Here is a 24,391-nt window from a genome sequence, read left to right on the forward strand (position 1 = left end):
ATCCTGGTTAGTCTTAAAAAGGGGTTTAGATATATTTCATTATTCTTGTTGTTCAGGTTGTATAGGTTTGGAGATTAGCTAGTAACTCCCAGATTTATACCCCGGGCCTGGAGGGCGTTACAGGTTTGGGCATCAGAGCTGTAGGTTTGGTCCATGAAAACAAGAAAATTAGTATTAAGATAAGATAAGAAGATCACATAGGATAGGAATAGTCAGATAGGAAGAGTAGTGTTAGGAATTAGATAAGTTTAGACTAGGAAAGTATAAGTTCTAGGATTATTAAGTGACCCTTCTTCTTTTTTTGTTATATTATCAGATGGCGTCGTCAGGTTATTCAAGTTCATCCGAGAGGACAGTTACAGGACTAGTCGTACCAGTTATTCCACCAGTGTCTGAGTACATGTTTCCACCTCTTCCACCACCTCCACCATTGCCCCAAGAGCCATCACCACCAGTGCCAGGGCTGATTCATGATTTAATAGAGATGTTTGATCCAGCAGAGTTCTTTGAGCTGATGCTTCCACCTCTACTTCCAGTAGAGCATGAGTTTATTCCAGAGGTTGAGCCAGAGTTTCCACCACCAGTAGTGTTACCTCCTATTCAGGTGCATGCCCCAAAGCCAGAGGTATTTCAGATGGTTCCGATTGAGGGTATGGGTGAGCATGATGTAGAGTTACAGTTGGGATTACCACAACAGGGTGCTGCAGGGATGTAGAGAGTTCTATCGCAGGAGTCTATAGGACATGTTTCACAGCCGTATATGGCGCTGTATCATGATTACAGTGTTGGGAGAGAGGATGATGAGTACTGGAGATCCAAGTACAGGGAGATTATGCATTTGTTTGATCAGAGAGTCCGAGGATAATTAGCCGCACTTCAGCCGAATTATATGATGAGACAGAGGCTACAGTCCACAGTGATGAGCGCTACTTTTAAGTTAGATGCTTTGACACACGCAGGGTCGCCTTTTTATGCGGAGTTTCGTAGGGTTCTTTGTTTGGCACAGACAGTTGTCCAGATACTCCGGGATGAGCTGAGGCGTATTCCGCCAGGATTTTGAGATCTGTCAGCAGGAGACCTGATGTGTATTATATGTGACTGATGTAGATAGATGCAGCTAGTATAGTATGGTTAGTGATGTATTTGTGTAGTATTTAGCTTGACTTGTAGTAGAAACAACCAGGACGGTTTTGAGCGAGACTTTTTGTACTAAGCATCCACACCTGAGGCTGGTATATATAAAATGAACTTTCTCAAATTTTATTTTATTTAAATTTCAGTCTTTAAATTTTACAACATTTACATTTAATTTATTATTTTACAGTTTTTCATATTTTAAATTATGTTTAAATTTAAACACCATGTACCATCATTTTTATTACAAATTACAAAACCATTTCAACGGGTTGTTTAAATTCTTGTTTTTATATTAATTAAATTGTTTTCTTCCGTAAATCATTATTTAAAATTTGTTAATACAGGATAAATTATTTTCTTATTCATTGTCAATTATTTAATAAACTATTAAAAAGAAATCATTTGTTTTATTATCAGAAAATGGCACCAAAGAGAAAGACTAGAGTCGAAACCTCCAATAGCAACTTTGAAGGACAAACCAATGATACCATGAACCAAATGTTCCATCTGATGCAACAACAGATGGTAATGATGCAGCAGCAGATACAACAACAGCAGCAACAGATTCAGCAACATATGTTACAACAGCCACCTCGTCCTGAACCTCAGATACCACCAACTATACCTGTTGTTACCTTCAAGCAGTTTCAGTCAGTTAAGCCTCCAGATTTTAAGGAAAATAGCAGATCCTATTAAGGCTACCACTTGGTTGAAAGAAATAGAGAAAACATTTATGCTTGTGAAACTAGGTGAAGACCAAAAGACTGATTTTGCTAGCTACTTCTTGAAAGGAGATGCGAATTATTGGTGGAAATCTAGGAAAGCTTTAGAAGGTGAAGACATTATAGCCTGGGATAGGTTTAAAGAGCTATTTTTAGAGAAACATTTTCCTTGCTATGTGAAGAATCAGATGCATATCAAATTTCTGGAGCTGAAGCACGGAAGTATGTCCATGACAGAATACGAAGCCAAGTTTACTGAATTGGCTAGATTTATTCCAGAACAAGTTAATACTGAGGAGAAACGAGCCCAAAGATTCCTACAGGGATTACGACCGTGGATCCGTGGCCAAGTTGCAGTTTTTGAGTTGACAACTTATACTGCCATAGTCCAGAAAGCCATGATCATTGAGGAAGAAAGCGAAATACCCCAAAAAGAAAGATAACAGGAAAGTTTCCAGAACCACCCCAGCAGTAAGCCAGGATTTCAAGCCCGGACAAATATGAATTTCAAAAGGATAGGACAAGGCAGCCAGAAAACAGGTAATCGTTTCCAAGTTCACAGCCATCAGAGAATTATCAGAGTCTCAGTACCATACTGCAAGACTTGTGGTCAGAAACATATCGGCGTCTGTATCAAGGAAAATGTGACATGTTTCAAATGTAAGCAGAAAGAGCACTATTCTAACCAATGTCCAGCGGGAAAAATAGAAGTTACTTATTTCCAGTGTGTAAAGAAAGGACATATCGCTAGAAATTACAAATGACCAACCATGGCAGCTAGTATTTTTAAAGTGTTGGCATTACCTCCTCCACCACAGCCTAATCAACCCAAAGCAAGGGTTTTTAACATGACAATAAAAGAAGCCGTGCAGAGTCCTAGTATGATTGCATGTACGCTTTTGGTGAACTCGGTAAATTCAAAAGTACTAATTGATTCTGGAGCTACACGATCTTTTATTTTTGAAGAATTCCTTGTAAAGATATATTGTGAAACTGAATGGTTGGGCGAGACGTTAATTATAAAATTAGCGAATAATGACCCAGTTTCAGTAGATCGAGTATGTCCTGCGTGCGATATTGAAATAACGGGACATCATTTCTCCGTAGACCTGATTCCTTTTAAGTTAGGAGAGTTTGACGTTATTTTAGAAATGGATTGGTTAGCTTGTCATAATGCCCAGATTGATTGCGCAAACAAGAAGGTAAAATTGCAAACTACGGAAAATGCGACGGTAATGTTCAGAAGTGAAAAACAGCGGAAGAAATTTCTGACAATAATGTAGACCAAATGATTGCTTCGACAAGGATGTGAGATGTATATATCCTACGTATTAGATACAACCAAGGAGAGTCCCAAAATAGAATAAATTCCAGTTGTATGTGAATTTTTGATGTAATATACGTGAATTTTATATAATTTAGATAATAATTTAGATAATAATAATAATATAATAATAATAATAATAATAAAAATAATAATAATATGGAAGAGAATTGAATAAGTGATTTAATATATTTGCTAATTAGAAGAGAAACAAAATTAATAGTAATTGACTATTATAATCTAATTCTAATAATAGTAGGGTATTTAAATTATTATATAAGTAAGCTGGGGCTAATAAGAGAACCTAATTAAGTTTCATTAAGAAAAGTAATTGCAGAGCGGCGGAGGGAGAAAAGTGGAACAGAGGGTGGTTAAGTTGGCGATTGTGGGTGTCTTTTAGTTGCTTATTTGTTTGTTCAAGAGTCACATGCATGCTTTACTATCTTTTACCTATATTATATTGTATAGTTATGCATATTAAACGGTGTCATTGTACCCCTTGTAAATCATTATATTCATAAGATTTTACTATATTTTTGGTTCCATGAACTATAATGATTAATAATATCTATGTGAATTTTGTTATTACACGGTTGTAACATCGTTATATATATGTTTTATTAATGGGAGTCACTGGGTTGTTTATGGAATCAAGATTTTAATAATTATAATGTGATAATTAATATTATATATATATTGGTGTATTGGGTTAATCATTAAATTTTCGAATTTACGTTGATATTATTTTGAAGTCATATATTAGGGGGAGTAATTTTATTTTCTGTTATATTTTATATTTGTTTAAATGTGATTTTATCTATTTAATACTTATATATTTTGTATTTAAAATTTTAAGTTGTTAAAGGTTCTTTACTTTACTAAGGTACCGGGTTATAAATTTTAATATTTTATGAGGACATGATCTCTTTTTCTTAACACAAATCGTTAGCTAGCAAGTATTAGCTAGTATTCTGACTGGGGGAACTTAATAATTTTACATGCATGTGGTATTAAGAATTATTTTATTAACATCCATGCACTTGTCAGGTTTATACCAATCTAAGGTATGTAAATTGGTGTTATAAGGCCAAATCACGTTAGTTAATATATTAGTGTTAAATCAGTGCATTAGTATACAAAAAGGATTTACTGGTCAGGATAAAAACCATTAGAATAGATTTTATATTTAAGCTAGTGTTTCAACTTATAATTAAATATAATTAAGTTGCATAATAGATTTTAAAAGGGGAGAAATTAATTTAATTAATAAATGAATATATATAATGTATATTAACTGTAAATTGTATCTTTTGTATTTATATCGCGGGCCGAAAATTTAGCGACTCATTTTCGGACTTTGTTAGTATTTTATTTACGATTGTCGAGGTATGGATTATGTCCCCTTTTTACTCAGCGCTACTCCTCTTATAAATTAGATATCTCCGATTTGTTCATTTCCATATTTCATTCATACAGTTAATATTGTTTAATCGTTTTGACTTCAGAAAATTATTTTAAAAATTGATTTGGAAAGTTTTAAATATCAGTTTATGCGGTTTTAATATTATTTATGACACCCTCTGCTTTGAAAATCTGAATTATTTGTCTCATGTGATTTTTAAATTTTATGAGAAATATTATTTTTATTTTGAACCCTTAGTGTGATATAGGGTATACCGAGTTAATCAGTTATAGGGGTACTACAGCCATGTCATTGCGGCACTAGTGACATGAAACTTCCGTGACAGTGTGATTGGTCATGGCGTATCCTTCTGTTATCTCTTGGGAGGAGCTTTTGCGCATTTGATATTTGTTCAGGATACGTGAGTGCACCCAGAGTTTGATTTATGATTTGATTTATGGTGACGTTGTATATGCCGTACACATTATCCCTTCTGTTGCACACATTAGGTACCCTATGATGTGTGTATTTGTATCTGTTCTGATCTCGGTATGAAATATCCTAATCCCTCGTTATTTCAGCCTTATTTTTAAAATTGTTGTTTTATTATAAATTACTAATTTTTTATTTCTGATCTCTTATTCTATAAATTATATTCCAAATCCGTACTGGGCGTTTGGCTCATGCCATATTCTTTTTCTGGCAGGTGCTTAGGGGGATCTGGGACTGTGCGATGGAGAGCTACCCTATTTATTGTCTAGGATTTCAGACTTTATCAGTATCTAGATTTAATTATTTATTTGAAGATTTCAATATTTATATTATTGGTTTAGACAGTTTGGAGATTTAATATTATTTTGGAGATTTTAGATCGTTTAATTATTGTTTAGATATATGTGAGTGCTATGTTTGCAGGTTTATGGATTTTAAGTAATATATCCTTTTATTATTAAAAAGGGGGTGTTACAGAGATGACATCAGAGCTTAGGTTCTTTCTTGTAGAAAACCTACTTAGGTTGACTTGTGAGTTTGGGTAGACGATAGGATGGGTGTTCTATTTAATTTTGTTTCATTCTGCTCTTTATCATTTTATTCTGATTCATCATTTTAAAATCTGTTTGTAACTGCTTTGTCATATTTATTCTCGTAATCTTCATTCATTCGCTATCTTATATTGTAGATGCCTCCTAGACGTGATCCTTTTCATATTAACCCCGCTCAGCTTACTGAGATGATAGGGCAAACAGTGGCTCAGGCTGTACAGCAGGCTTTGACAAACCAAGGAAATCAGAATGGCGAGGGAAATCAGAATGGACAAGGAAATCAGAATGGAGAGGGAAATCAGAATGGACACGGAAATCAGAATGGCAATGGGAATCAGAATCAGAATGGTCAGGGCCATCAGTTGGAGCCGTTTGTATGGTTGGAGAGGTTTGTGAATCAGAAAATAGACTCTTTTAGTGTATCACTGACTCCTATTGATGCTGAAAATTGGATTGTTCATCTCGAAAAGATTTTTGATGCACTGGATTGTGATAAGATTCAAAAGGTCAGGTTAGCTGTGTATAAGTTGGAGGGGGATGCTCAGAGATGGTGGAGAGGAGTGAAAGCTACTAAAGGGGAGTAGTATGCAGAGGCTTTGGAATGGCAGGGATTCAAGGAGGTATTCTATGATCATACTTCTCTAATGCTGATAGAGAGACTTATTTGAGGGAGTTTCATTCTACTGCGTAGCACCATGATGAGAGCATTACTGATTATATGGCGAGGTTTATAAGGTTGGCTGGATTTGCTGGGACAGTTGCAGGGACTACTGCATATCAGGATGATAAATTTAAATGGGGGGTTGAAGTCTTATCTTAGGGGTTCCATAACCGCCTTTAAATTTGATAATATGGCAGAGGTTGCTGATGCAGCAAAGGATGTTGAGAAGGAGAGCATAGATTTTAGGACTTCCAGGTCTAACAGTGGTAGTAAGAGGACTAGGGATGATCAGGGTTTTGCACAGGATAGATAGTGGTATGGAGGTCAGAGTGGTCAGCAGGGACAGTGGCACAGACATAAGCAGAATAGGGGTGGTCAGTCATTCCATGGCTGGAATCAGTATGTTGGTCAGAATCAGAATCAGCAGTTTCAGCTACAGAAGCAGCCTAGGCAGTGGCAGAATCGTCAGTAGGGGCAGAGCCGTTACTCAGTGTATGGGGGAAACCCCAATATGATTCCAGTGGCTCCTTGTGCTACATATGGTGGACATCATCCAGGTAGAGCTTGTTACAGACAGACTGGGGCTTGTTTTTTGTGTAGTAGCATGTCCCATAGGGAAAAGGATTGCACAGTGTCACGCAACCCTGGTGGAGGAGGAGCTGGCGGTGGTAGTGACAGTGGAAGTCAGCAGAATCCTACAGCCAGAGTGTTTGTATTGACTACGAATCAGGCAGCAGCTAATTCAGGTACCGTTTTAGGAACACTTCTTGTTGCTATACGTGATGCTTATGTGTTATTTGATACTGGTTCGACCCATTCTGTTGTGTCTTTATCGTTTGTTCATCATCTTGGCATTGCACCTTCATTATTATATCCTCATATGTCTATTGCTACCCCGATAGGGAATTATGTTATTATATCTGATATATATCCAGAGTGTACGATAGTTGTTGGAGATAGAAATTATAAGGTTAACTTGCTTCCGATGGAGATGCATGACTTTGATATTATCTTGGGTATGGATTGGTTGAGTGAACATCGTGCCACAATTGATTGTCAAGGAAAAAGGGTGATCTTTGGGGATACAGATAAACCAAAATTTGTATACCAAGGGTCTCAGCCAAAGGGGGATGTTAAGTTAATTTCTGCTCTAAAGGCAAGTAAATTGTTGTCTAAGGGTTGTGATGGCTACCTTGCTTTCGTGAAGGATACATCGAAGGATGAATCTCGGATCGAGGATTATCCAGTTGTGAAGAAGTATGAGGATGTGTTCCCCGATGAGATACCAGGTTTGCCACCACATAGAGAGGTGGAGTTTACTATTGAACTTGTTCCAGGTTCTGAGCCTATTTCTAAGGCGCCTTACCGAATGGCACTACTTGAGTTGCAAAAATTGAAGGAGCAGTTGTAGGAGTTATTGGATAGGGGATTTATCAGGCCAAGTATATCTCCATGGGGAGCTCTTGTGTTGTTTGTGAAGAAAAAATATGGTTCCATGAGATTGTACATTGGCTATAGGGAGTTGAATAAGGTGACTATGAGAAACAGGTATCCTTTGCCACGCATTGATGACTTGTTTGATCAGTTGCAAGGGGCGAAGTACTTTTAGAAGATAGATTTGAGATCTGGTTACCATCAGTTACGAGTTAGGGAGGAAGACATTCCGAAGACTGCGTTTCGCACTCGTTATGGTCATTATGAGTTTCTCGTGATGTCCTTTGGGTTGACGAATGTACCAGCGGTATTTATGGATTTGATGAATCGGGTCTTTCATGATTATCTGGATAAATTTGTGGTGGTCTTCAGCGATGATATCTTGATATACTCTAGGAGTAGAGAGGAGCATGAGGAGCATTTACGTAGTGTACTTGAAATTTTGAGGGAGAAGAAGTTTTTTGCGAAATTTTCCAAGTGTGAATTCTGGTTGGAGGAAGTGGTATTATTGGGGCATATTGTGTCTGGTAGAGGCATTGAGTTGGATCCTACAAAAGTCGAGGCTATTACTAATTTGCCGAAACCAAGCAATGTGACGGAGGTAAGGAGTTTCTTGGGTTTAGCAGGCTACTACAGGCGCTTTGTGGAAGGTTTCTCTTCCATAGCTTTACCATTGACTCAACTAATGAGGAAGGGAATTAAGTTCGAGTGGAATGATGATCATGAGAAGAGCTTTCAAGAGTTGAAGAAGAGGTTGATGTCAGCTCCAATACTTGTGTTGCCATCAGGGAGTGGAGGTTTTCAGGTGTATAGTGATCCTTATAAGAGAGGATTGGGATGCATTCTTATGCAGTATGGGAAAGTGATTTCTTACGCCTCTAGGCAACTTAAACCTTATGAGGTGAACTATCCTACCCATGACTTGGAGTTAGCGGCTGTGATATTTGCTTTGAATATCTGGAGACACTATCTTTATTGAGAGACTTGTGACATCTTACTGATCACAAGAATCTCAAATACATCTTTACTCAAAAAGAGCTTAATATAAGGCAATGGAGGTGGCTTGAACTTCTTAAGGATTATGATGCAAATATTCAGTACCATCTAGGGAAGGCGAATGTAGTGGTAGACGCTCTTAGTAGGAAGAACTTGAGGAGTTATGCATCTCTCATTACCCAACCGCACCTTATTTCAGATTTGAAGCGCTTGGGTGTTGAGTTGTATCTTAGGGGATCAAATGGTAGCATTGCGAATTTGAAAGTGGAATCAAATCTTGTTTTAAAGGTTGAGGAAGCCCAAAAGAATGATATAGGTTTGGAAGCTATTAAATCTGAGGTTGCAGGTGGAAAGCAAACACATTTTCGTGTTGATGAGGAAGGTGTGATATGGTTGGGTGGAAAATTGTATGTTCCTTTAGATCCGATAATTCGCGAGGAAATTTTAAAGGAAGCTCATAGTTCTTCATTCTCTATTCATCCAGGTTCCATCAAGATGTATAGGGATTTGAAGAAGCACTTTTGGTGGAGTGGAATGAAGGGAGATATAGCAGAATTTATAGGAAAATGTCTTTCATGTCAACAAGTGAAGATTGACCATCAGAGGCCTAGTGGATTGTTGCAGCAGCTAGATATTCCAGTTTGGAAGTGGGAAAACATTACTATGGATTTTGTGACTCATTTGCCGAGGACTTTGAAGAAGAACAATGTCATATGGGTGGTGGTTGATAGACTTACGAAGTCCTCTCACTTCTTGCCTATTAAAGAGACTACTCCTGTTCATGAGTTGGCTGAGATTTTTCAGCGAGATATTGTTAGACTTCATGGTGTGCCTGTGTCGATAGTTTCTAACAGGAATACGAGATTTACATCACATTTTTCGAAGGGGTTCCAGCAAGCTTGGGGTACGAGACTTAATTTTAGTACAGCTTATCATCCGCAGACCGATGGACAGTCAGAAAGGACGATCCAGATGTTGGAGGATATGTTGATGGCATGTGCTTTGGAGTGGACAGGTGATTGGGATAAATATTTGTAACTGGTTGAGTTTGCGTATAATAACAGTTGGAACACGAGTATTGGTATGCCACCATTTGAGGCTTTGTATGGTAGGAGATGTAGGGCACCATCTTGTTGGGATGAGGTTGGTGAGAGAGTCATTGAAGGGCCAGAGTTGGTTAGAATCACTAATGAGAAGGTAGAGAAAGTTAAAGAAAGTTTGAAGGAAGCTCGATCTCGTCAAAAGAGTTACACGGACCAACATAGGAAGTTTGGGGGATTTGAGCCAGGTGATTATGTGTTCTTGAAGGTATCTCCTTGTAAGGATGTTAAGCGTTTTGGTATGAATGGAAAGCTTAGTCCGGGATATGTTGGACCTTTGAATGTTATGGAGAAAGTGGGGGAGGTGTCTTATAGAGTTGCGTTGCCGCCACAACTATATCATGTACATAATGTATTTCATATGTCAGTTTTGAGGGGCTACAAATATCATCCACTACACGTAGTTCATTATCATTGCATAAGATTATAGAGGACCTTTCGTGCAAGGAAGAAGCCGAGGCTATCTTGGCTCGAGAGGAGCGAGTTTTGAGGAAGAATACCATTCCGTTTATGAAAGTTTTGTGGAAAAATCATTCAGAGAGAGAGGCTACTTGGGAATTAGAAGAATCTATTCGTGAGAAATATTCGTATTTATTCGATTCAGGTATGAATATTTAATTTCGTTTGATTCCGGGGATGGAATCTTTTTAAGGGGGTATATATGTAATATACGTGAATTTTATGTAATTTAGATATTAATAATAATAATAATAACAATAATAATAATATGGAAGAGAATTGAATAAGTGATTTAATATATTTTCTAATTAGAAGAGAAACAAAATTAATAGTAATTGACTATTATAATCTAATTCTAATAGTAGTAGGGTACTTAAATTATTATATAAGTAAGCTGGGGCTAATAAGAAAACCTAATTAAGTTTCGTTAAGAAAAGTAATTGCACAGCGGCGGAGGGAGAAAAGTGGAATAGAGGGTGGTTTAGTTGGCGATTGTGGGTATCTTTCAGTTGTTTATTTGTTTGTTCAAGAGTCACAGGTGTGCATTACTATATTTTACCTATATTATATTGTATAGTTATGCATATTAAACGGTGTCATTGTACCCGTTGTAAATCATTATATATATATATATATATAAGATTTTACTGTATTTTTGGTTCCATGAACTATAATGATTAATAATATCTATGTGAATTTTGTTATTACACGGTTATAACATCATTATATATATGTTTTATTCATGGGAGTCACTGGGTTATTTATGGAATCAAGATTTTAATAATTATAATTTGATAATTAATATTATATATATATTGGTGTATTGGGTTAATCATTAATTTTTTGAATTTACAGTGATATTATTTTAAAGTCATAAATTAGGGGGAGTAATTTTATTTTCTGTTATATTTTATATTTGTTTAAATATGATTTTTATCTATTTAATAATTATATATTTTGTATTTAAAATTTTAAGTTGTTAAAGGTTCTTTACTTTACTAAGGTACCGGGTTATAAATTTTAATAATTCATGAGGACATGATCTCTTTTTCTTAACACAAATTGTTAGCTAGCAAGTATTAGCTAGTAGTCTGACCAGGGAAACTTAATAATTTTACATGCATGTGGTATTAAGAATTATTTTATTAACATTCATGCACTTGTCAGGTTTATACCAATCTATGGTATGTAAATTGGTGTTATAAGGCCAAATCACGTTAGTTAATATATTAGTGTTAAATCAGTGCATTAGTATACAAAAAGGGTTTACTGGTTAGGATAAAAACCATTAGAATAGATTTTATATTTAAGCTAGTGTTTCAACTTATAGTTAAATAAAATTAAGTTGCATAATAGATTTTAAAAGGGGAGAAATTAATTTAATTAATAAATGAATATAAAGAATGTATATTAACAGTAAATTGTATTTTTTATATTTTCATTGCGGGCCGGGAATTTAGCGACTCATTTTCGGACTTTGTTAGTATTTTATTTACGATTATCGAGGTACAAATTATGTCCCCTTTTTATTCAGTGCTACTCCTCTTATAAATTAGATATCTCCGATTTGTTCATTTCGATATTTCATTCATACAGGTTAATATTGTTTAATCATTTTGACTTCCGAAAATTGTTTTAAAAATTGACTTGGAAATTTTCAAATATAAGTTTATGGGGTTTTAAAATTATTTATGACACCCTCTGCATTGAAAATCTGAATTATTTGTCTCATGTGATTTTTAAATTTTGTGAGAAATATTATTTTTATTTGAACCCTTAGCGGGATATAGGGTATACCGAGTTAACCAGCTGTAGGGGTACTACAGCCATGTCATTGCGGCACCAGTGACATGACACTTCTGTGACAGTGTGATTGGTCACGGCGTATCCTTTTGTTATCTCTTGGGAGGAGCTTTTGCGCATTTGATATTTGTTCAGGATACGTGGGTGCACCCAGAGTTTGATTTGTGATTTAATTTATGGTGACGTTGTATATGCCATACACGTTATCCATTCTGTTGCACACATTAGGTACCCTGTGATGTGTGTATTTGTATCTGTTCTGATCTCGGTATGAAATATCCTAACCCCTCGTAGTTTCAGCCTTACTAATTTTTAAAATTGTTGTTTTATTATAAATAGCTGATTATTTATTTCTAATCTCTTGTTCAATAATTATATTCCAAATCCGTACTGCGCGTTTGGCTCTTGCCGTATTCTTTTTCTGGCAGGTCCTTAGGGGGATCTGGGTCTATGCGATGGAGAGCTACCCTATTTATTGTTTAGGATTTTAGACTTTATCAGTATCTAGATTTAATTATTTATTTAGAGATTTCAACATTTATATTATTGGTTTGGACAGTTTGGAGATTTAATATTATTTTGGAGATTTTAGATTGTTTAATTATTGTTTAGATATATGTGAGTGCTCTGTTTGCAGGTTTATGGATTTAAAGTAATATCTCCTTTTATTGTCACACCCCCAACTTAAACAGCAAAATAAATATAGCTATTACATCATTTTAATGAAGAATACACAACCAAATCCAAGATCTTACAGTTTAGGGTTTGGAATAGCCCAACACTACCAACTAATACATCTGATTACAAATACCGAGTCCTCACACAACTATTATTACTTATTCTACCTGCGCTCGAACATAAGCATCAGCATCATAGGTCTTACGGGCAGTCTGCTTGAATCTAACCATAGCTGCTAGCTGTAATATCAGGGTAAAGCAAGAAGTGAGCCAAATGCTCAACAAGTGCTAACAGTACGACACAAAACATAAATTGAGATATACTTTTAAGAATGATAATGGAAAGACATAACCAAAGGTAACGAGAGATAAAAACTATATGAGATGGCATCATTTTGCTTGCATCAATTTTTTTTTTAAAATTATGTCTTAATCAAAATCATTTTATGACGCTACGGATTACAGCCGGTGATCAGCCGCGAAGTAATCCCGAACCTCGCTGGGTTCTAAAACATTATTGGGAATCCCTAGGAAACTTTTAAGCCTAATATAAGTGCGGAAAGGACTCGCGTCTCAGTCCAGATCCACCATTAAAAGAAAACATTTATCTCCCTTTGGGACTGAAAACCCACATTTTATTTATTTCAAAAGCTGATGCCGAATTGTAACAAAATCTCTTTTAACAGTAAACATTTTTATTAAGGAATTATAGATCAACTCGAAACACGTGAAACAAGGTACTGAATATCAGAGCCATGATTCACAAAACTATTATCTATTCAAGTAATTGAATGGTTTTCATATATCAAAGATTGGACAAGAGGATTTAGTGAGGCTAATTGATAATATGAAGGGTAATGCCAATTTGGGCTCAAAGCAATGGTTTCTCATCAAGGTTCAAGTGCTGGATCATCAAGAAGGTAAGCTTCATGAATACTAAGGGTGTTAAGGTATGAAGAATGATCTTTAACTCAGGACATATCAGAATTGTCAAGCTTTAGGATAAGAAAGAGGGTATCAATCAATGAGGAATCAAGCTGGTAAGTATGTGACTATCATAATTCAAAGTATGGTTCTATAGGGGTTCAAGTATCAGGATGAGATATTAATACTTAGGAAACATCAAAATGTTAATCATGAGGATCCATCAAGTAATATATCAACTCTTCATTTTATCATGACATTAAACTATCATGAAAGACTTTTGAACTACTTGCAATACGTACTCGAGGGTTCATGGAATCTCTATGTAACTCAAAGATAAACAAAAGATATGCTTGATTTAAATATATCAAAATGACTCAGGATAATTGCATCAATATATAAGAACTATTTGTAGTAAATACGAATGTCAAGTTGAATCACTTGCCTTGAGATAGGCTGGTCCGGTCTGACTGGTAAGAGCAACTGGAGCTTCACTCGACTTTTATGGCAAGTTTTCCCTCGTCTCGAGATCCTACATAAATAATAATAATCCTCATTATAATATATTCTTACCATCTTAACCTATTTACAACCCGAAATTAAACACGGATGGCACTTAGGCCTATATGCACTTAATTTATATTCTCCTTTACATTATAATTGCACACACATAGCCAAATATTCACATATCATATATTAACACCAAATAACACCATATATACCATAATGCAACACTAGGCTTGGATGATCTTGATTCACCACTTTAAGTCACTTGGTCGCTAAACTAGACAAGGTCTTCTAATTTTGGCTTCCTAACTCGATGTGCCTTTCCTAAATTATCCAAAACCTATTGACCCTCACTTGTGCCTTTTGCTCTACTGACCTTATACTATCTTACAACTATGGTGTTCGATCTAATACTCACTTCTAAGTGTTCTAAAACTATGTGATAAGTGATAGTGCTCACTGGTGTAAATTTCAGAATGACAACTATGATTTCTTGAGTGCATTAGGCACTCTTAAACTACAGATTTTCCTTCAAAACTTTTACACAATACTCTCCTGACCTAAGGGCATCTCACAAACTTGATGTGGCTCAAGGGCCTGGCTTGGGCCTTCTTGGGCCTAAGCTAAAATTCCAAGGTTCCCCTGCTTTTCTGGGCAGAAAATGCCCTGACTTGAATTAACTTGTGACACATGGTTCTAGCTCATATCCTATGAACTATGGTTGGAAAAACTTCTCTGACATACCCTCTAACTAAGGCCCAATTGGGACTAATGAGGGCCTACCCATGACATGGTCAAATCTCCCTATTTCTAAGTTGCAACAAAACTGTCCCCTGTTGGACAGATTTTGTGATTCTACTTGTGCACCTAACCAAATGACATGCAAACCTCCAACCAACTCCTAAAACCTTTTATATACTCCCAATACTAACTTCTGGTAGCTTGGGCCTCAAAGTGCACACCAATGACATGGTCAAAACTCACTCTAAACCTCAGGGTGCTATACTGATTTTTCTGCAGAAACTATAACTCTCATTTTCCAAGGTTTTGACTTGACAAACTCAACTAACAACTCAATACTTAAACCAAGACTTATAATGGTGATCTACTGAAATAACTCCCTTATTCTCAAAATAAACTTGGGTGATATCATCCATGCCCAAAAATAATAACATACAACTAAATATATAACATGCAACTCATGGAAAGCACATAACAAGATTTCGGCTAGGCATAAAGTTTTAAATGCTTGCAAAATCGACTTGCACCTAATATTCATCCTTAATAATCATGAAATATAACTTCTTTTAAGTATTAATAAGAAATTTATCATGAAAACAATCTATTTTAAGCACACATATTTCGAATTTATAGATTTTTAAACATAACTACATGATTTCGAAAAGAGTAGCATGCAAAACATGGTTGATCATCATTTTAATGTCTTAAAACTAACATGCATGGCTAAACATAAATATATAATGAAATTTCAGTAGCATGTAAAGGATTTTAAAGCATGATATCTCCATAAAACACTTAGTTAGAACATATACATAATATATCTCATAGAGAGCTCTTGAATTCACAAGAATCAAGAGTTTCTCTTTGGAGATCACATAAGAACTACACATGTATCCATGGAACTTCAACTTCCAAGTCAAAAAACACTTGGAAAGTATATAAGATGAATGTAGGTAAAAGATTCACACTTGGGAAGATGAAGAATGAATTGAAAAATGGAAGGGGGTGGGGGATTTTGGCCTTCGGCCGAGAGCAAGGTGGGAGGGGGGAAAAGGAGAGAAATTTGTGGTGTGTTGGAGTGTGGAATGAGAATGACTTCTCCCACTTTGATTTCTTTGTTTTATGCTATTTGGTTTACAAATGATGAGTGGAAGTGAGAACTTACAAAAATGTCCCTTGGTTAAAGTTAGGCCATTTTGCATGCAAGGCTAAGGTAGTAATTTGGTAATAATCAAATGAGTTAATGGGGTTGGAAAAGTCTTGTTTGCCCTTTGAGAGAATAGAAGGGTGATTTGCATGCATGGTCTCTTATGTAATTTGATAAATATGACAACTAAAATTTATAATGATTTATTTTTATAAAATAAAATACAAGTTCAAAAATTATAAAATTTATATCATAAAATAACTTGGATTTTTAGAGACTTTATAAAATCATTTTCAAAATTTGTGAACAAAATACCTTTTAAAAGAATAATTTTCCAAAGCTTAGAATATTCCTTATAAATCAAAAATAAAGAAATTAAATAAACTCTTGCTTTGAAAAATCATATACTACACAAAGCAAATTTATAATGCAGAAACTTTCACTCACACTAGCGTACAATCATTGAATATATTTTCATTTGACTTTAATATTATACCTTATCCACAAATAATATTACATAAAATGCCGGTCGTAACATCCTCTCCCCTTAAGGGATTCTGTCCCCAGAATCTAAGAGAAAAGATGAGGATGCCGGGAACGCATATCAGACTCTAACTCCCAAGTCGACTCTTCGACCTTAGGGTTCCTCCAAAGTACTTTTACTAACTTTACTGACTTATTTCTAAGACTCTTTACTTGCCAGTCGAGTATTTTAACCGGTTGCTCCACAAATGACAGGTCTGCCTGAATTTCTACAGGTTCATATTCTATCACATGGCTAGCGTCAGGATTGTACTTCTTAAGCAACGACACATGGAACATATTATGCACATGCCGATACTGAGGTGGTAAGGCCAACTCGTAGACCACCTTTCCCACTTGACTCAAAATCTCAAAAGGACCTATGTATCTAGGTGCTAACTTCCCTTTCTTGCCAAATCTTATCAACCCTTTTCTAGGTGACACTTTCAGCAACACAGCTTCGCCAATTTGGAATTGAACGTCCTTACGCGCTGGATCCGCATACTTCCTCTGTCTATCTTGAGCAGCAAGCAACCTTTTCTGAATTAACTTGACCGAGTCATGCAACTATTGTACCAAATCCGAGCCGAGAATTCTTCCTTCTCCTACTTCATCCCAACTTGTTGGTGATCTACATTTTCGCCCGTATAAAGCTTCGTATGGTGGCATGCCGATACTGGAATGATAGCTGTTGTTGTAAGAGAATTCAATCAACGGCAAATGGTCATCCCAACTTCCTGCAAAATCGATTGCACAACTGCGCAACATATCTTCAATTGTTTGAATTGTCCTTTCACTCTGGCCATCAGTCTGCGGGTGGTACGCCGTGCTCATATTCAACTTCGTGCCAAGACATTCCTGAAATTGCTTCCAGAATCTCGAGTTAAATCGGGGATCTCTGTCTGAAACTATTGATACGGGTACTCCATGCCTTAGTACGATTTCACGCATATACAGATGAACCAACTTGTCCAGTGATGACTTCTCATTTATTGGAAGGAAATGCGCCGACTTCGTAAGACGATCAACTATAACCCATATTGCGTCATGTCCGGATTTCGTTCGTGGTAGTCCTACTATAAAGTCCATAGCGATATTTTCCCATTTCCATTCTGGAATCTTCAGGGGCTGAATTAATCCGCTTGGTCGTTGATGATCTGCCTTTACTTTCTGAAAAGTATAGCACTTCGCAACCCATTCTGCCACGTCTCGCTTCATATTTGGCCACCAAAAGTTCTTCTTTAAGTCTCGATACATCTTGGTGCTTCCCGGGTGGATTGAAAATTTCAAATTGTGGGCTTCATGGAGGATCTCATTCTTTAATTCAGGTACATGGGGAATCCATATTCTGGATGAAAACCTTAGTATCCCTTGCTCATCCCTTTGAGTATTAATCTCCTCTCCAGATAACTGATTCTTCTCTTTTTCCATTACTTCCTCTTGACACTTCTTTATCTTTTCCACTAGTGTTGGCCGAAAGGTCATTACACGACAAACTTCCTCGACTTTTCCATAAGCACAAAGTTCCAATTCCAATTTTTTGATTTCTTCAGATAACTCTTTTGATGTTATCATCATATTCAATCTCTCCTTCCTACTCAGAGCATCGGCCACTACGTTCGCCTTTCCAGGATGGTAATTTATCAAGCAGTCATAGTCCTTGATCAGTTCCAGCCATCTCCTCTGCCTCATATTGAGCTCTTTTTGAGTAAAAATGTACTTTAAACTCTTGTGATACGTGTAGATTTCACACTTCTTGTAACACCCCCAGATCCGGGGTCGGGGATCCGGGTTGTCACGGTCTTTCTTTCCACAATATCACTTCACTTAATTAATAATAAATAACCTCATACTGTGACCCCACACTAACACACACCACAACCCGTTATAGTCTCAGAGATGAAATTGAAATAAGTACAAGTCTTTGAATCCACAATTTAAAATTATTACAACCCAAAATGATTACTTGATAAATTTACAGTTAATTGCCATTATCTGCCACAAGTTATAATTATACATAATTTGATTCTCAAAAGTAGATGGTCTGAACTACAATGGATTTACCTCTGCAGCTATAGCAGCCACAACATCATCGGGAAGACGCGGGACGCTTCCCACGCGCTTGCGCTGGGTCTGCTGGAGTCTGGCCATCTCTCCTAACTGTTGTTGTGTGATGAAGAAATAAAGCAAGAGTGAGCCTTACAGCTCGCAAGATAATATGTATAGTGATAACAATAATATAAGTATCTAAATGGATACTTGATAGCATCTCTATCATACGCAAGATAATTACTTACTAGATATAAGTAAAAACAAGGAATGAAGTTACCAATACTTCACCACACTTATATCATATATAAAGCTACTTGAACTGCCACCGTTCAAAGTATTATAAGTTTTAAGAAAAACATCCCATAGATGAGACCACAAGTTAAGACTTGAATAGATTCAATCTTTGAAAGATTATTGAATGAAAAAGTTATGAGATGCTTTATTTAGTCCCGGTATATATATATCCACATATATATACCCCTTTAAACATTTCCTGGAACCTCTGTTATGTAAAGTATGAACAGAGTTTGAAACATCCAATGAATTTTGGAAAGGAAAAGAATTTTGGCATAAACCCGATATCTCGCTGATCAGGCAAAGATACCAATAAGTAACCTTTTCTACTGTAGATGGATGAATTCCTCACCGGTCATCACCCTGGCCGCATTAGGACCTCGCGCTAGACCGTACCCCGGCCCCTCACGCGTTGATGGACTGCCACCCAGCCACTTACACAATAATAGACCGTACCCCGGCCTGTCGCTTATGCCGACTCAATGAGATGGGCTTACTTCCCGAACGTTGGGCAAGTAATCAATTCATTTACCAAATCTGCAACCTCGTTGCGAATATAAAATACACCACAGAGCCGGATTCCCCAGGTTTTGAGCGAGTATTTAAATCCCCTTTAAAAAGGAAGATCTTAAATATAAAAATGAGTTTTGGGATCCGCTCTGACTTTTAAAAATCATTTTGAAGACTCGAAAACACTTTAAAGAGTGTTTGGAGTAAGGCTGATTTAATGAAGTAAATCAGTCCCCAGAATATTAGAAAATATCTGAATATTATTAATTAAATAATATTCCCATAAAGAATAGTCTTTATAAAAATAATTGAAGTAGAAGTATTAAAATTTATACTTGAAACGAGTATTAAATAACCAAAGATATACTTATATGAAAGTATTATCTTTATTTGAATAATCGAAAATAAGTTTGATTATTGACATCTTATTCTTTAATAAAATAAAGAATATATTTCAGCAAATAATCGGAGTCATAGATCCTCAAATGAATATTCAAATAATATTCATTAAATAATATAAACTGAGTCATAAGCCTTCGAATGAATATTCAAATAATATTCAAATAAATAAATAAAAGGAGTCATACGCCTTCGAATAATATTCGAAATAATATTCAATAATAAAATAAAGTTAAAGTTATCGAATAAACCTTATTCGATTTATAGTTTGGAAAACTATAACCATATATATATATATAAATATATATATATATATATATATATCCATATCCATATATACAAGATTACTCGGGATCCTCGACTCCCGGTTTTAGAAAATATTTTCACCTTTTGGGTCCCTATACTAAGGGTATATGCAAGTTACCGCTATCCTCTAGCATAGGTATTATCAACTGAACCAACAGATATATATTTCAAGAATATGAAACAGGCATGCATATATACCATATCACATGCTACAATATATCGCAAGAATTTGCTAAATAACCAACATGCATTTATCGCAAGATCATGCATATACAAATGTATACATCACAACAACAGTATAACGGATAGAATACTTGCCTGAGCGACTTGGGGGTGAGAAAGGCTCGGGACGAGTCTGATAACCTATAAACAACAAGTAAGTTGGAATTAAACCAAAATCACTTGTAAATCTATACTATAACTAACTTAGACTCTAACGCTTGTTTTGCGCTCACCGATTCGCTTAAGTCACTCGGGTACCCTCGGCTCCACCATTTTTAATAATTTAACCTTTACGAGTTTTAAAGCGATTCCTTCGCGAATGACTTACCAACTGCCTAACACACTTACCATAAATGTTTCATACATTAATTTACCCTTTTTGGTCTTTAACCTACATTCCAAAGTAAGGCGAGGGAAAAAGTTTCGTTCGCGAAACGCCGTTACTTGAAACGGTCGTTTCTCCTAAACCGTAAATCGGAATCGAACGAACTACATATCAAAACGAATCTCGTAACATGAGCTATCTAAACATGGCAGTGGTCACAATCTAGAAGGGGGTTCTCGGGTCCTAATGCTATGCACAAAAACAGTCCAAAGAAAATCGGACGTTACGACGGCTATGTTTACGCGATTTCCAATTTTTAAACCATCCACAATCAACCCAAATCAACCTCAAATCCAACATACAACCATCCTCCATCCTTATCACATCATAACCACCCCAACCAATTCAATTTAATCTTTCATACTTATGCTTAAACTTAACTTTAATCATTCTTAAGTTCTTTTAAATCAAAACCACAATAATTACCATTCCATTCACTACCATACCAAATCTCAAACTCTAAATCATAACAACAACTACAATATCAACCCACTACTCAAAATCACCTTATAATATATATGAACCTAGGGTTTGGAAATGGTATACCTTCCTTGAAGTGGTGGGTGGAGCTAGGAAGCCTTAAGAAGCTTTGAGAAGCCTTAGGAAAGCTTGGATCTTCAAGAAAAACAAGAAAAAGTTCAAGTTAAAAACTTGAAAACACTATTCATTGTCTTCTTCCTTGATTAAATGAAGAAGTTAGAGAAAGAATTAATGGCTTAAACTCATGATATAGCCATAACTAAGCATAAAGATGATTAGGGAATTTTCTTACAAATTTAGGATGCTTGGATCTTGATTTTGAAAAAATCTTGCCTTTAAAAATGTAAAAGCCGAGAGCTAAGATGAAGAACAAATGCCTTGGTTGTTTTTGATTTTTGATGAAATGATTTTGCTAGCTTGGTTGGCTTGATTTGTATTTGATTTAGTAAATTACTACCTTGCCCTTGAATTTGTGTGGTCCTTATTCAACCACACCTCCTTCCTTCCCATGTCATGCTTACCTCATCCTCATGATGTCATCCTTCCTTCCTTGTCTTCTTTCTATTGGTTGGATGACATCATTCCCATTAATCCCTTTGATTAACTTCCTAATCGTTTGCCTAATGACCGCTGATCTGTTATACGGTTCGCTTAACTTTCGTTCTCGTTTATCGTTTGAAGGATCATACCCGGGATCTTATTACTTAGGTTCCCTTAACCTTTCTCAATACATTATATTCCTTTTTATGATCCTCTATCATAATCCTTTAATTTAAATCCTTTTTATCCTGTTACCTTATACTCAATTCTCTCCGTATCTTGTGGATTTCCGGGAAAAACCAAAGTGTTTGGAATTGGATTCTGACGATATTTACATACACTTATATACTTCATAGAGTACTAATAATATCCCAGAATATCCATAACAGAACCCCTACATAGTGTGGCGTGAAAAGTTTTCTCATTCAGCTAAAACACTATTCACAAGGGTTACAAAAAGTTGAAAAATTTTGGGGTTATTACAGTCTCCCCTCCTTAAAAGGATTCCGTCCCGGAATCAAACAGAAAACAAATGGGGGTACTTTTCTAGCATTGTGCTCTCTAGTTCCCAAGTTGATTCTTCCACATTATGATTCTGCCATAGTACTCTGACTAGCTTGATCACTTTGCTCCGAAGCACCTGCTCCTTCTTATCCATAATCCTTACTGGCTTCTCCACGTAAGTTAGATCTGGCTGCATATCCACCTGCTCGTACTCCACTATGTGCCTGGCATCCCGATGATACCTCCTTAGCATTGACACATGGAACACATTATGAACTTGTTGCAAATTAGGGGGTAGGGCTAGCTCGTAAGCTAACTTTCCAATCCGTCTTAATATCTCGAAAGGTCCAATGTATCTTGGGCTTAGTTTTCCTTTCTTTCCGAACCTCATTAATCCCTTCCAAGGGGATACTTTCAACAGTACTAAGTCCCCTACTTCATATTCCTTGTCCTTTCGGGCTAGGTCTGCATATTTCTTCTGTCTGTCTTGGGCTGCTACAAGTCGCCCTCTGATAAGATCCACTATATCTTTGGTCCTTTGGACCACTTCGGGTCCGAGCATCTTCCGCTCTCCTACTTCATCCCAGTATAAGGGAGATCGACACCTTCTTCCGTACAAGGCCTCATAAGGCGGCATTCCGATGCTAGCATGAAAGCTATTGTTATAAGAAAACTCGATCAACGGCAGGTGATCATCCCAACTTCCTTTAAGGTCTATTGCACAGACTCTCAACATATCCTCTAGTGTCTGGATGGTCCTTTCACTCTGTCCATCCGTTTGGGGATGGTACGCGGTACTCATATTTAACTTGGTCCCCGCACATTCCTGAAAGCTCCTCCAAAATCTGGAGTTGAACCTTGGGTCTCGGTCTGAGACAATGGACGCTGGGACTCCATGTCGCGTTACTATTTCCTTAAGGTAAATGTCCACCAGTCTATTGACTGTGTATCTCTCGTTGATAGGAATGAAATGAGCTGACTTTGTCAGTCGGTCTATAATTACCCAAATGGCGTCGTGATTGGCTTTCGTCCTTGGCAAGCCTACAACAAAATCCATCGCTATCTGTTCCCATTTCCATTCGGGAATCTCCAGGGGTCGCAAAAGCCCACTGGGTCTCTGGTGCTCTGCCTTTACTCTTTGGCAAGTCAAACACTTGTTTACCCATTCTGCTACGTCCCTCTTCATGTTGGGCCACCAGTAATATTCCTTCAAATCCCTATACATCTTGGTACTTCCCGGGTGAATGGAATACCTTGAACTATGGCTTTCATCCAAAATCTCATCTTTAAGTTCTTGAACATTCGGAACCCAAATTCGGTAGGAGTACCTCATTATCCCTTTATCATCTTTCTCAGTATGGATCTCCTCTCCAGTCATTGACTTTCTGTCTTCATTCATTATTTTCTCTTGGCACAATCTGATCTTTTCCAATAATTCTGGCTGCATTGAGATCTCAAAAAGCTTTTCAGTTCCGGTTCCGGTTACCTTTACCTCTATTTCCATTTTCTCAAAATCCCTTATCAACTCTTCCGAAGTCGTTATCATTCTGAGTCTTTCCTTTCTACTAAGGGCATCAGCCACCACATTGGCTTTCCCTGGATGATAGAGAATCTCACAATCATAGTCCTTGATTAGTTCTAACCATCTCCTCTGGCACATGTTGAGCTCTTTCTGCGTAAATATGTACTTGAGGCTCTTATGGTCTGTGAAAATCTCGCACTTCTCTCCATACAAGTAGTGCCTTCAAATTTTTAAAGCAAATACTATTGCTGCGAGCTCAAGGTCATGAGTAGGATATCTAACCTCGTATTCCTTCAATTGTCTCGACGCATACGCAATAACTTTACCGTGCTGCATAGGCACACATCCTAATCCTTTGTGCGACGCGTCACTATATATCACAAAATCTCCTTTTCCATCCGGCAATGCCAATACCGGAGCCGTTATCAACCTTTTCTTTAATTCTTGAAAACTGTTCTCGCATTTCTCCGTCCATTCAAACTTCTCTGTCTTACGAGTAAGTCGTGTCAAAGGGGCTGCGATCTTCGCAAAGTCCTGTACAAATCTACGATAGTAGCCGGCCAATCCTATGAAACTCC

The 24,391-nt window shown here is 36.6% G+C and overlaps 2 protein-coding genes across 2 annotated transcripts; both read left to right on the plus strand.

Annotated features, from left to right (window-relative positions):
- The first annotated feature begins 1,870 nt into the window (after positions 1–1,870).
- Positions 1,871–2,302, plus strand: LOC141679773 (uncharacterized). The gene has a single exon (XM_074486179.1). The coding sequence runs from the start codon at positions 1,871–1,873 to the stop codon at positions 2,300–2,302; it is 432 nt and encodes a 143-aa protein (XP_074342280.1).
- Positions 2,303–6,800: 4,498 nt separating this feature from the next.
- LOC141679774 (uncharacterized) lies at positions 6,801–8,702 on the plus strand. The gene is made up of 2 exons (XM_074486180.1): positions 6,801–7,696; positions 8,255–8,702. Exons 1-2 carry the CDS (start codon positions 6,801–6,803, stop codon positions 8,700–8,702), a joined length of 1,344 nt encoding a protein of 447 aa, XP_074342281.1.
- Positions 8,703–24,391: the final 15,689 nt, after the last annotated feature.

Source organism: Apium graveolens, chromosome 8 (assembly GCF_009905375.1).
Source record: "Apium graveolens cultivar Ventura chromosome 8, ASM990537v1, whole genome shotgun sequence".
Classification (NCBI taxonomy): Eukaryota; Viridiplantae; Streptophyta; class Magnoliopsida; order Apiales; family Apiaceae; genus Apium; species Apium graveolens.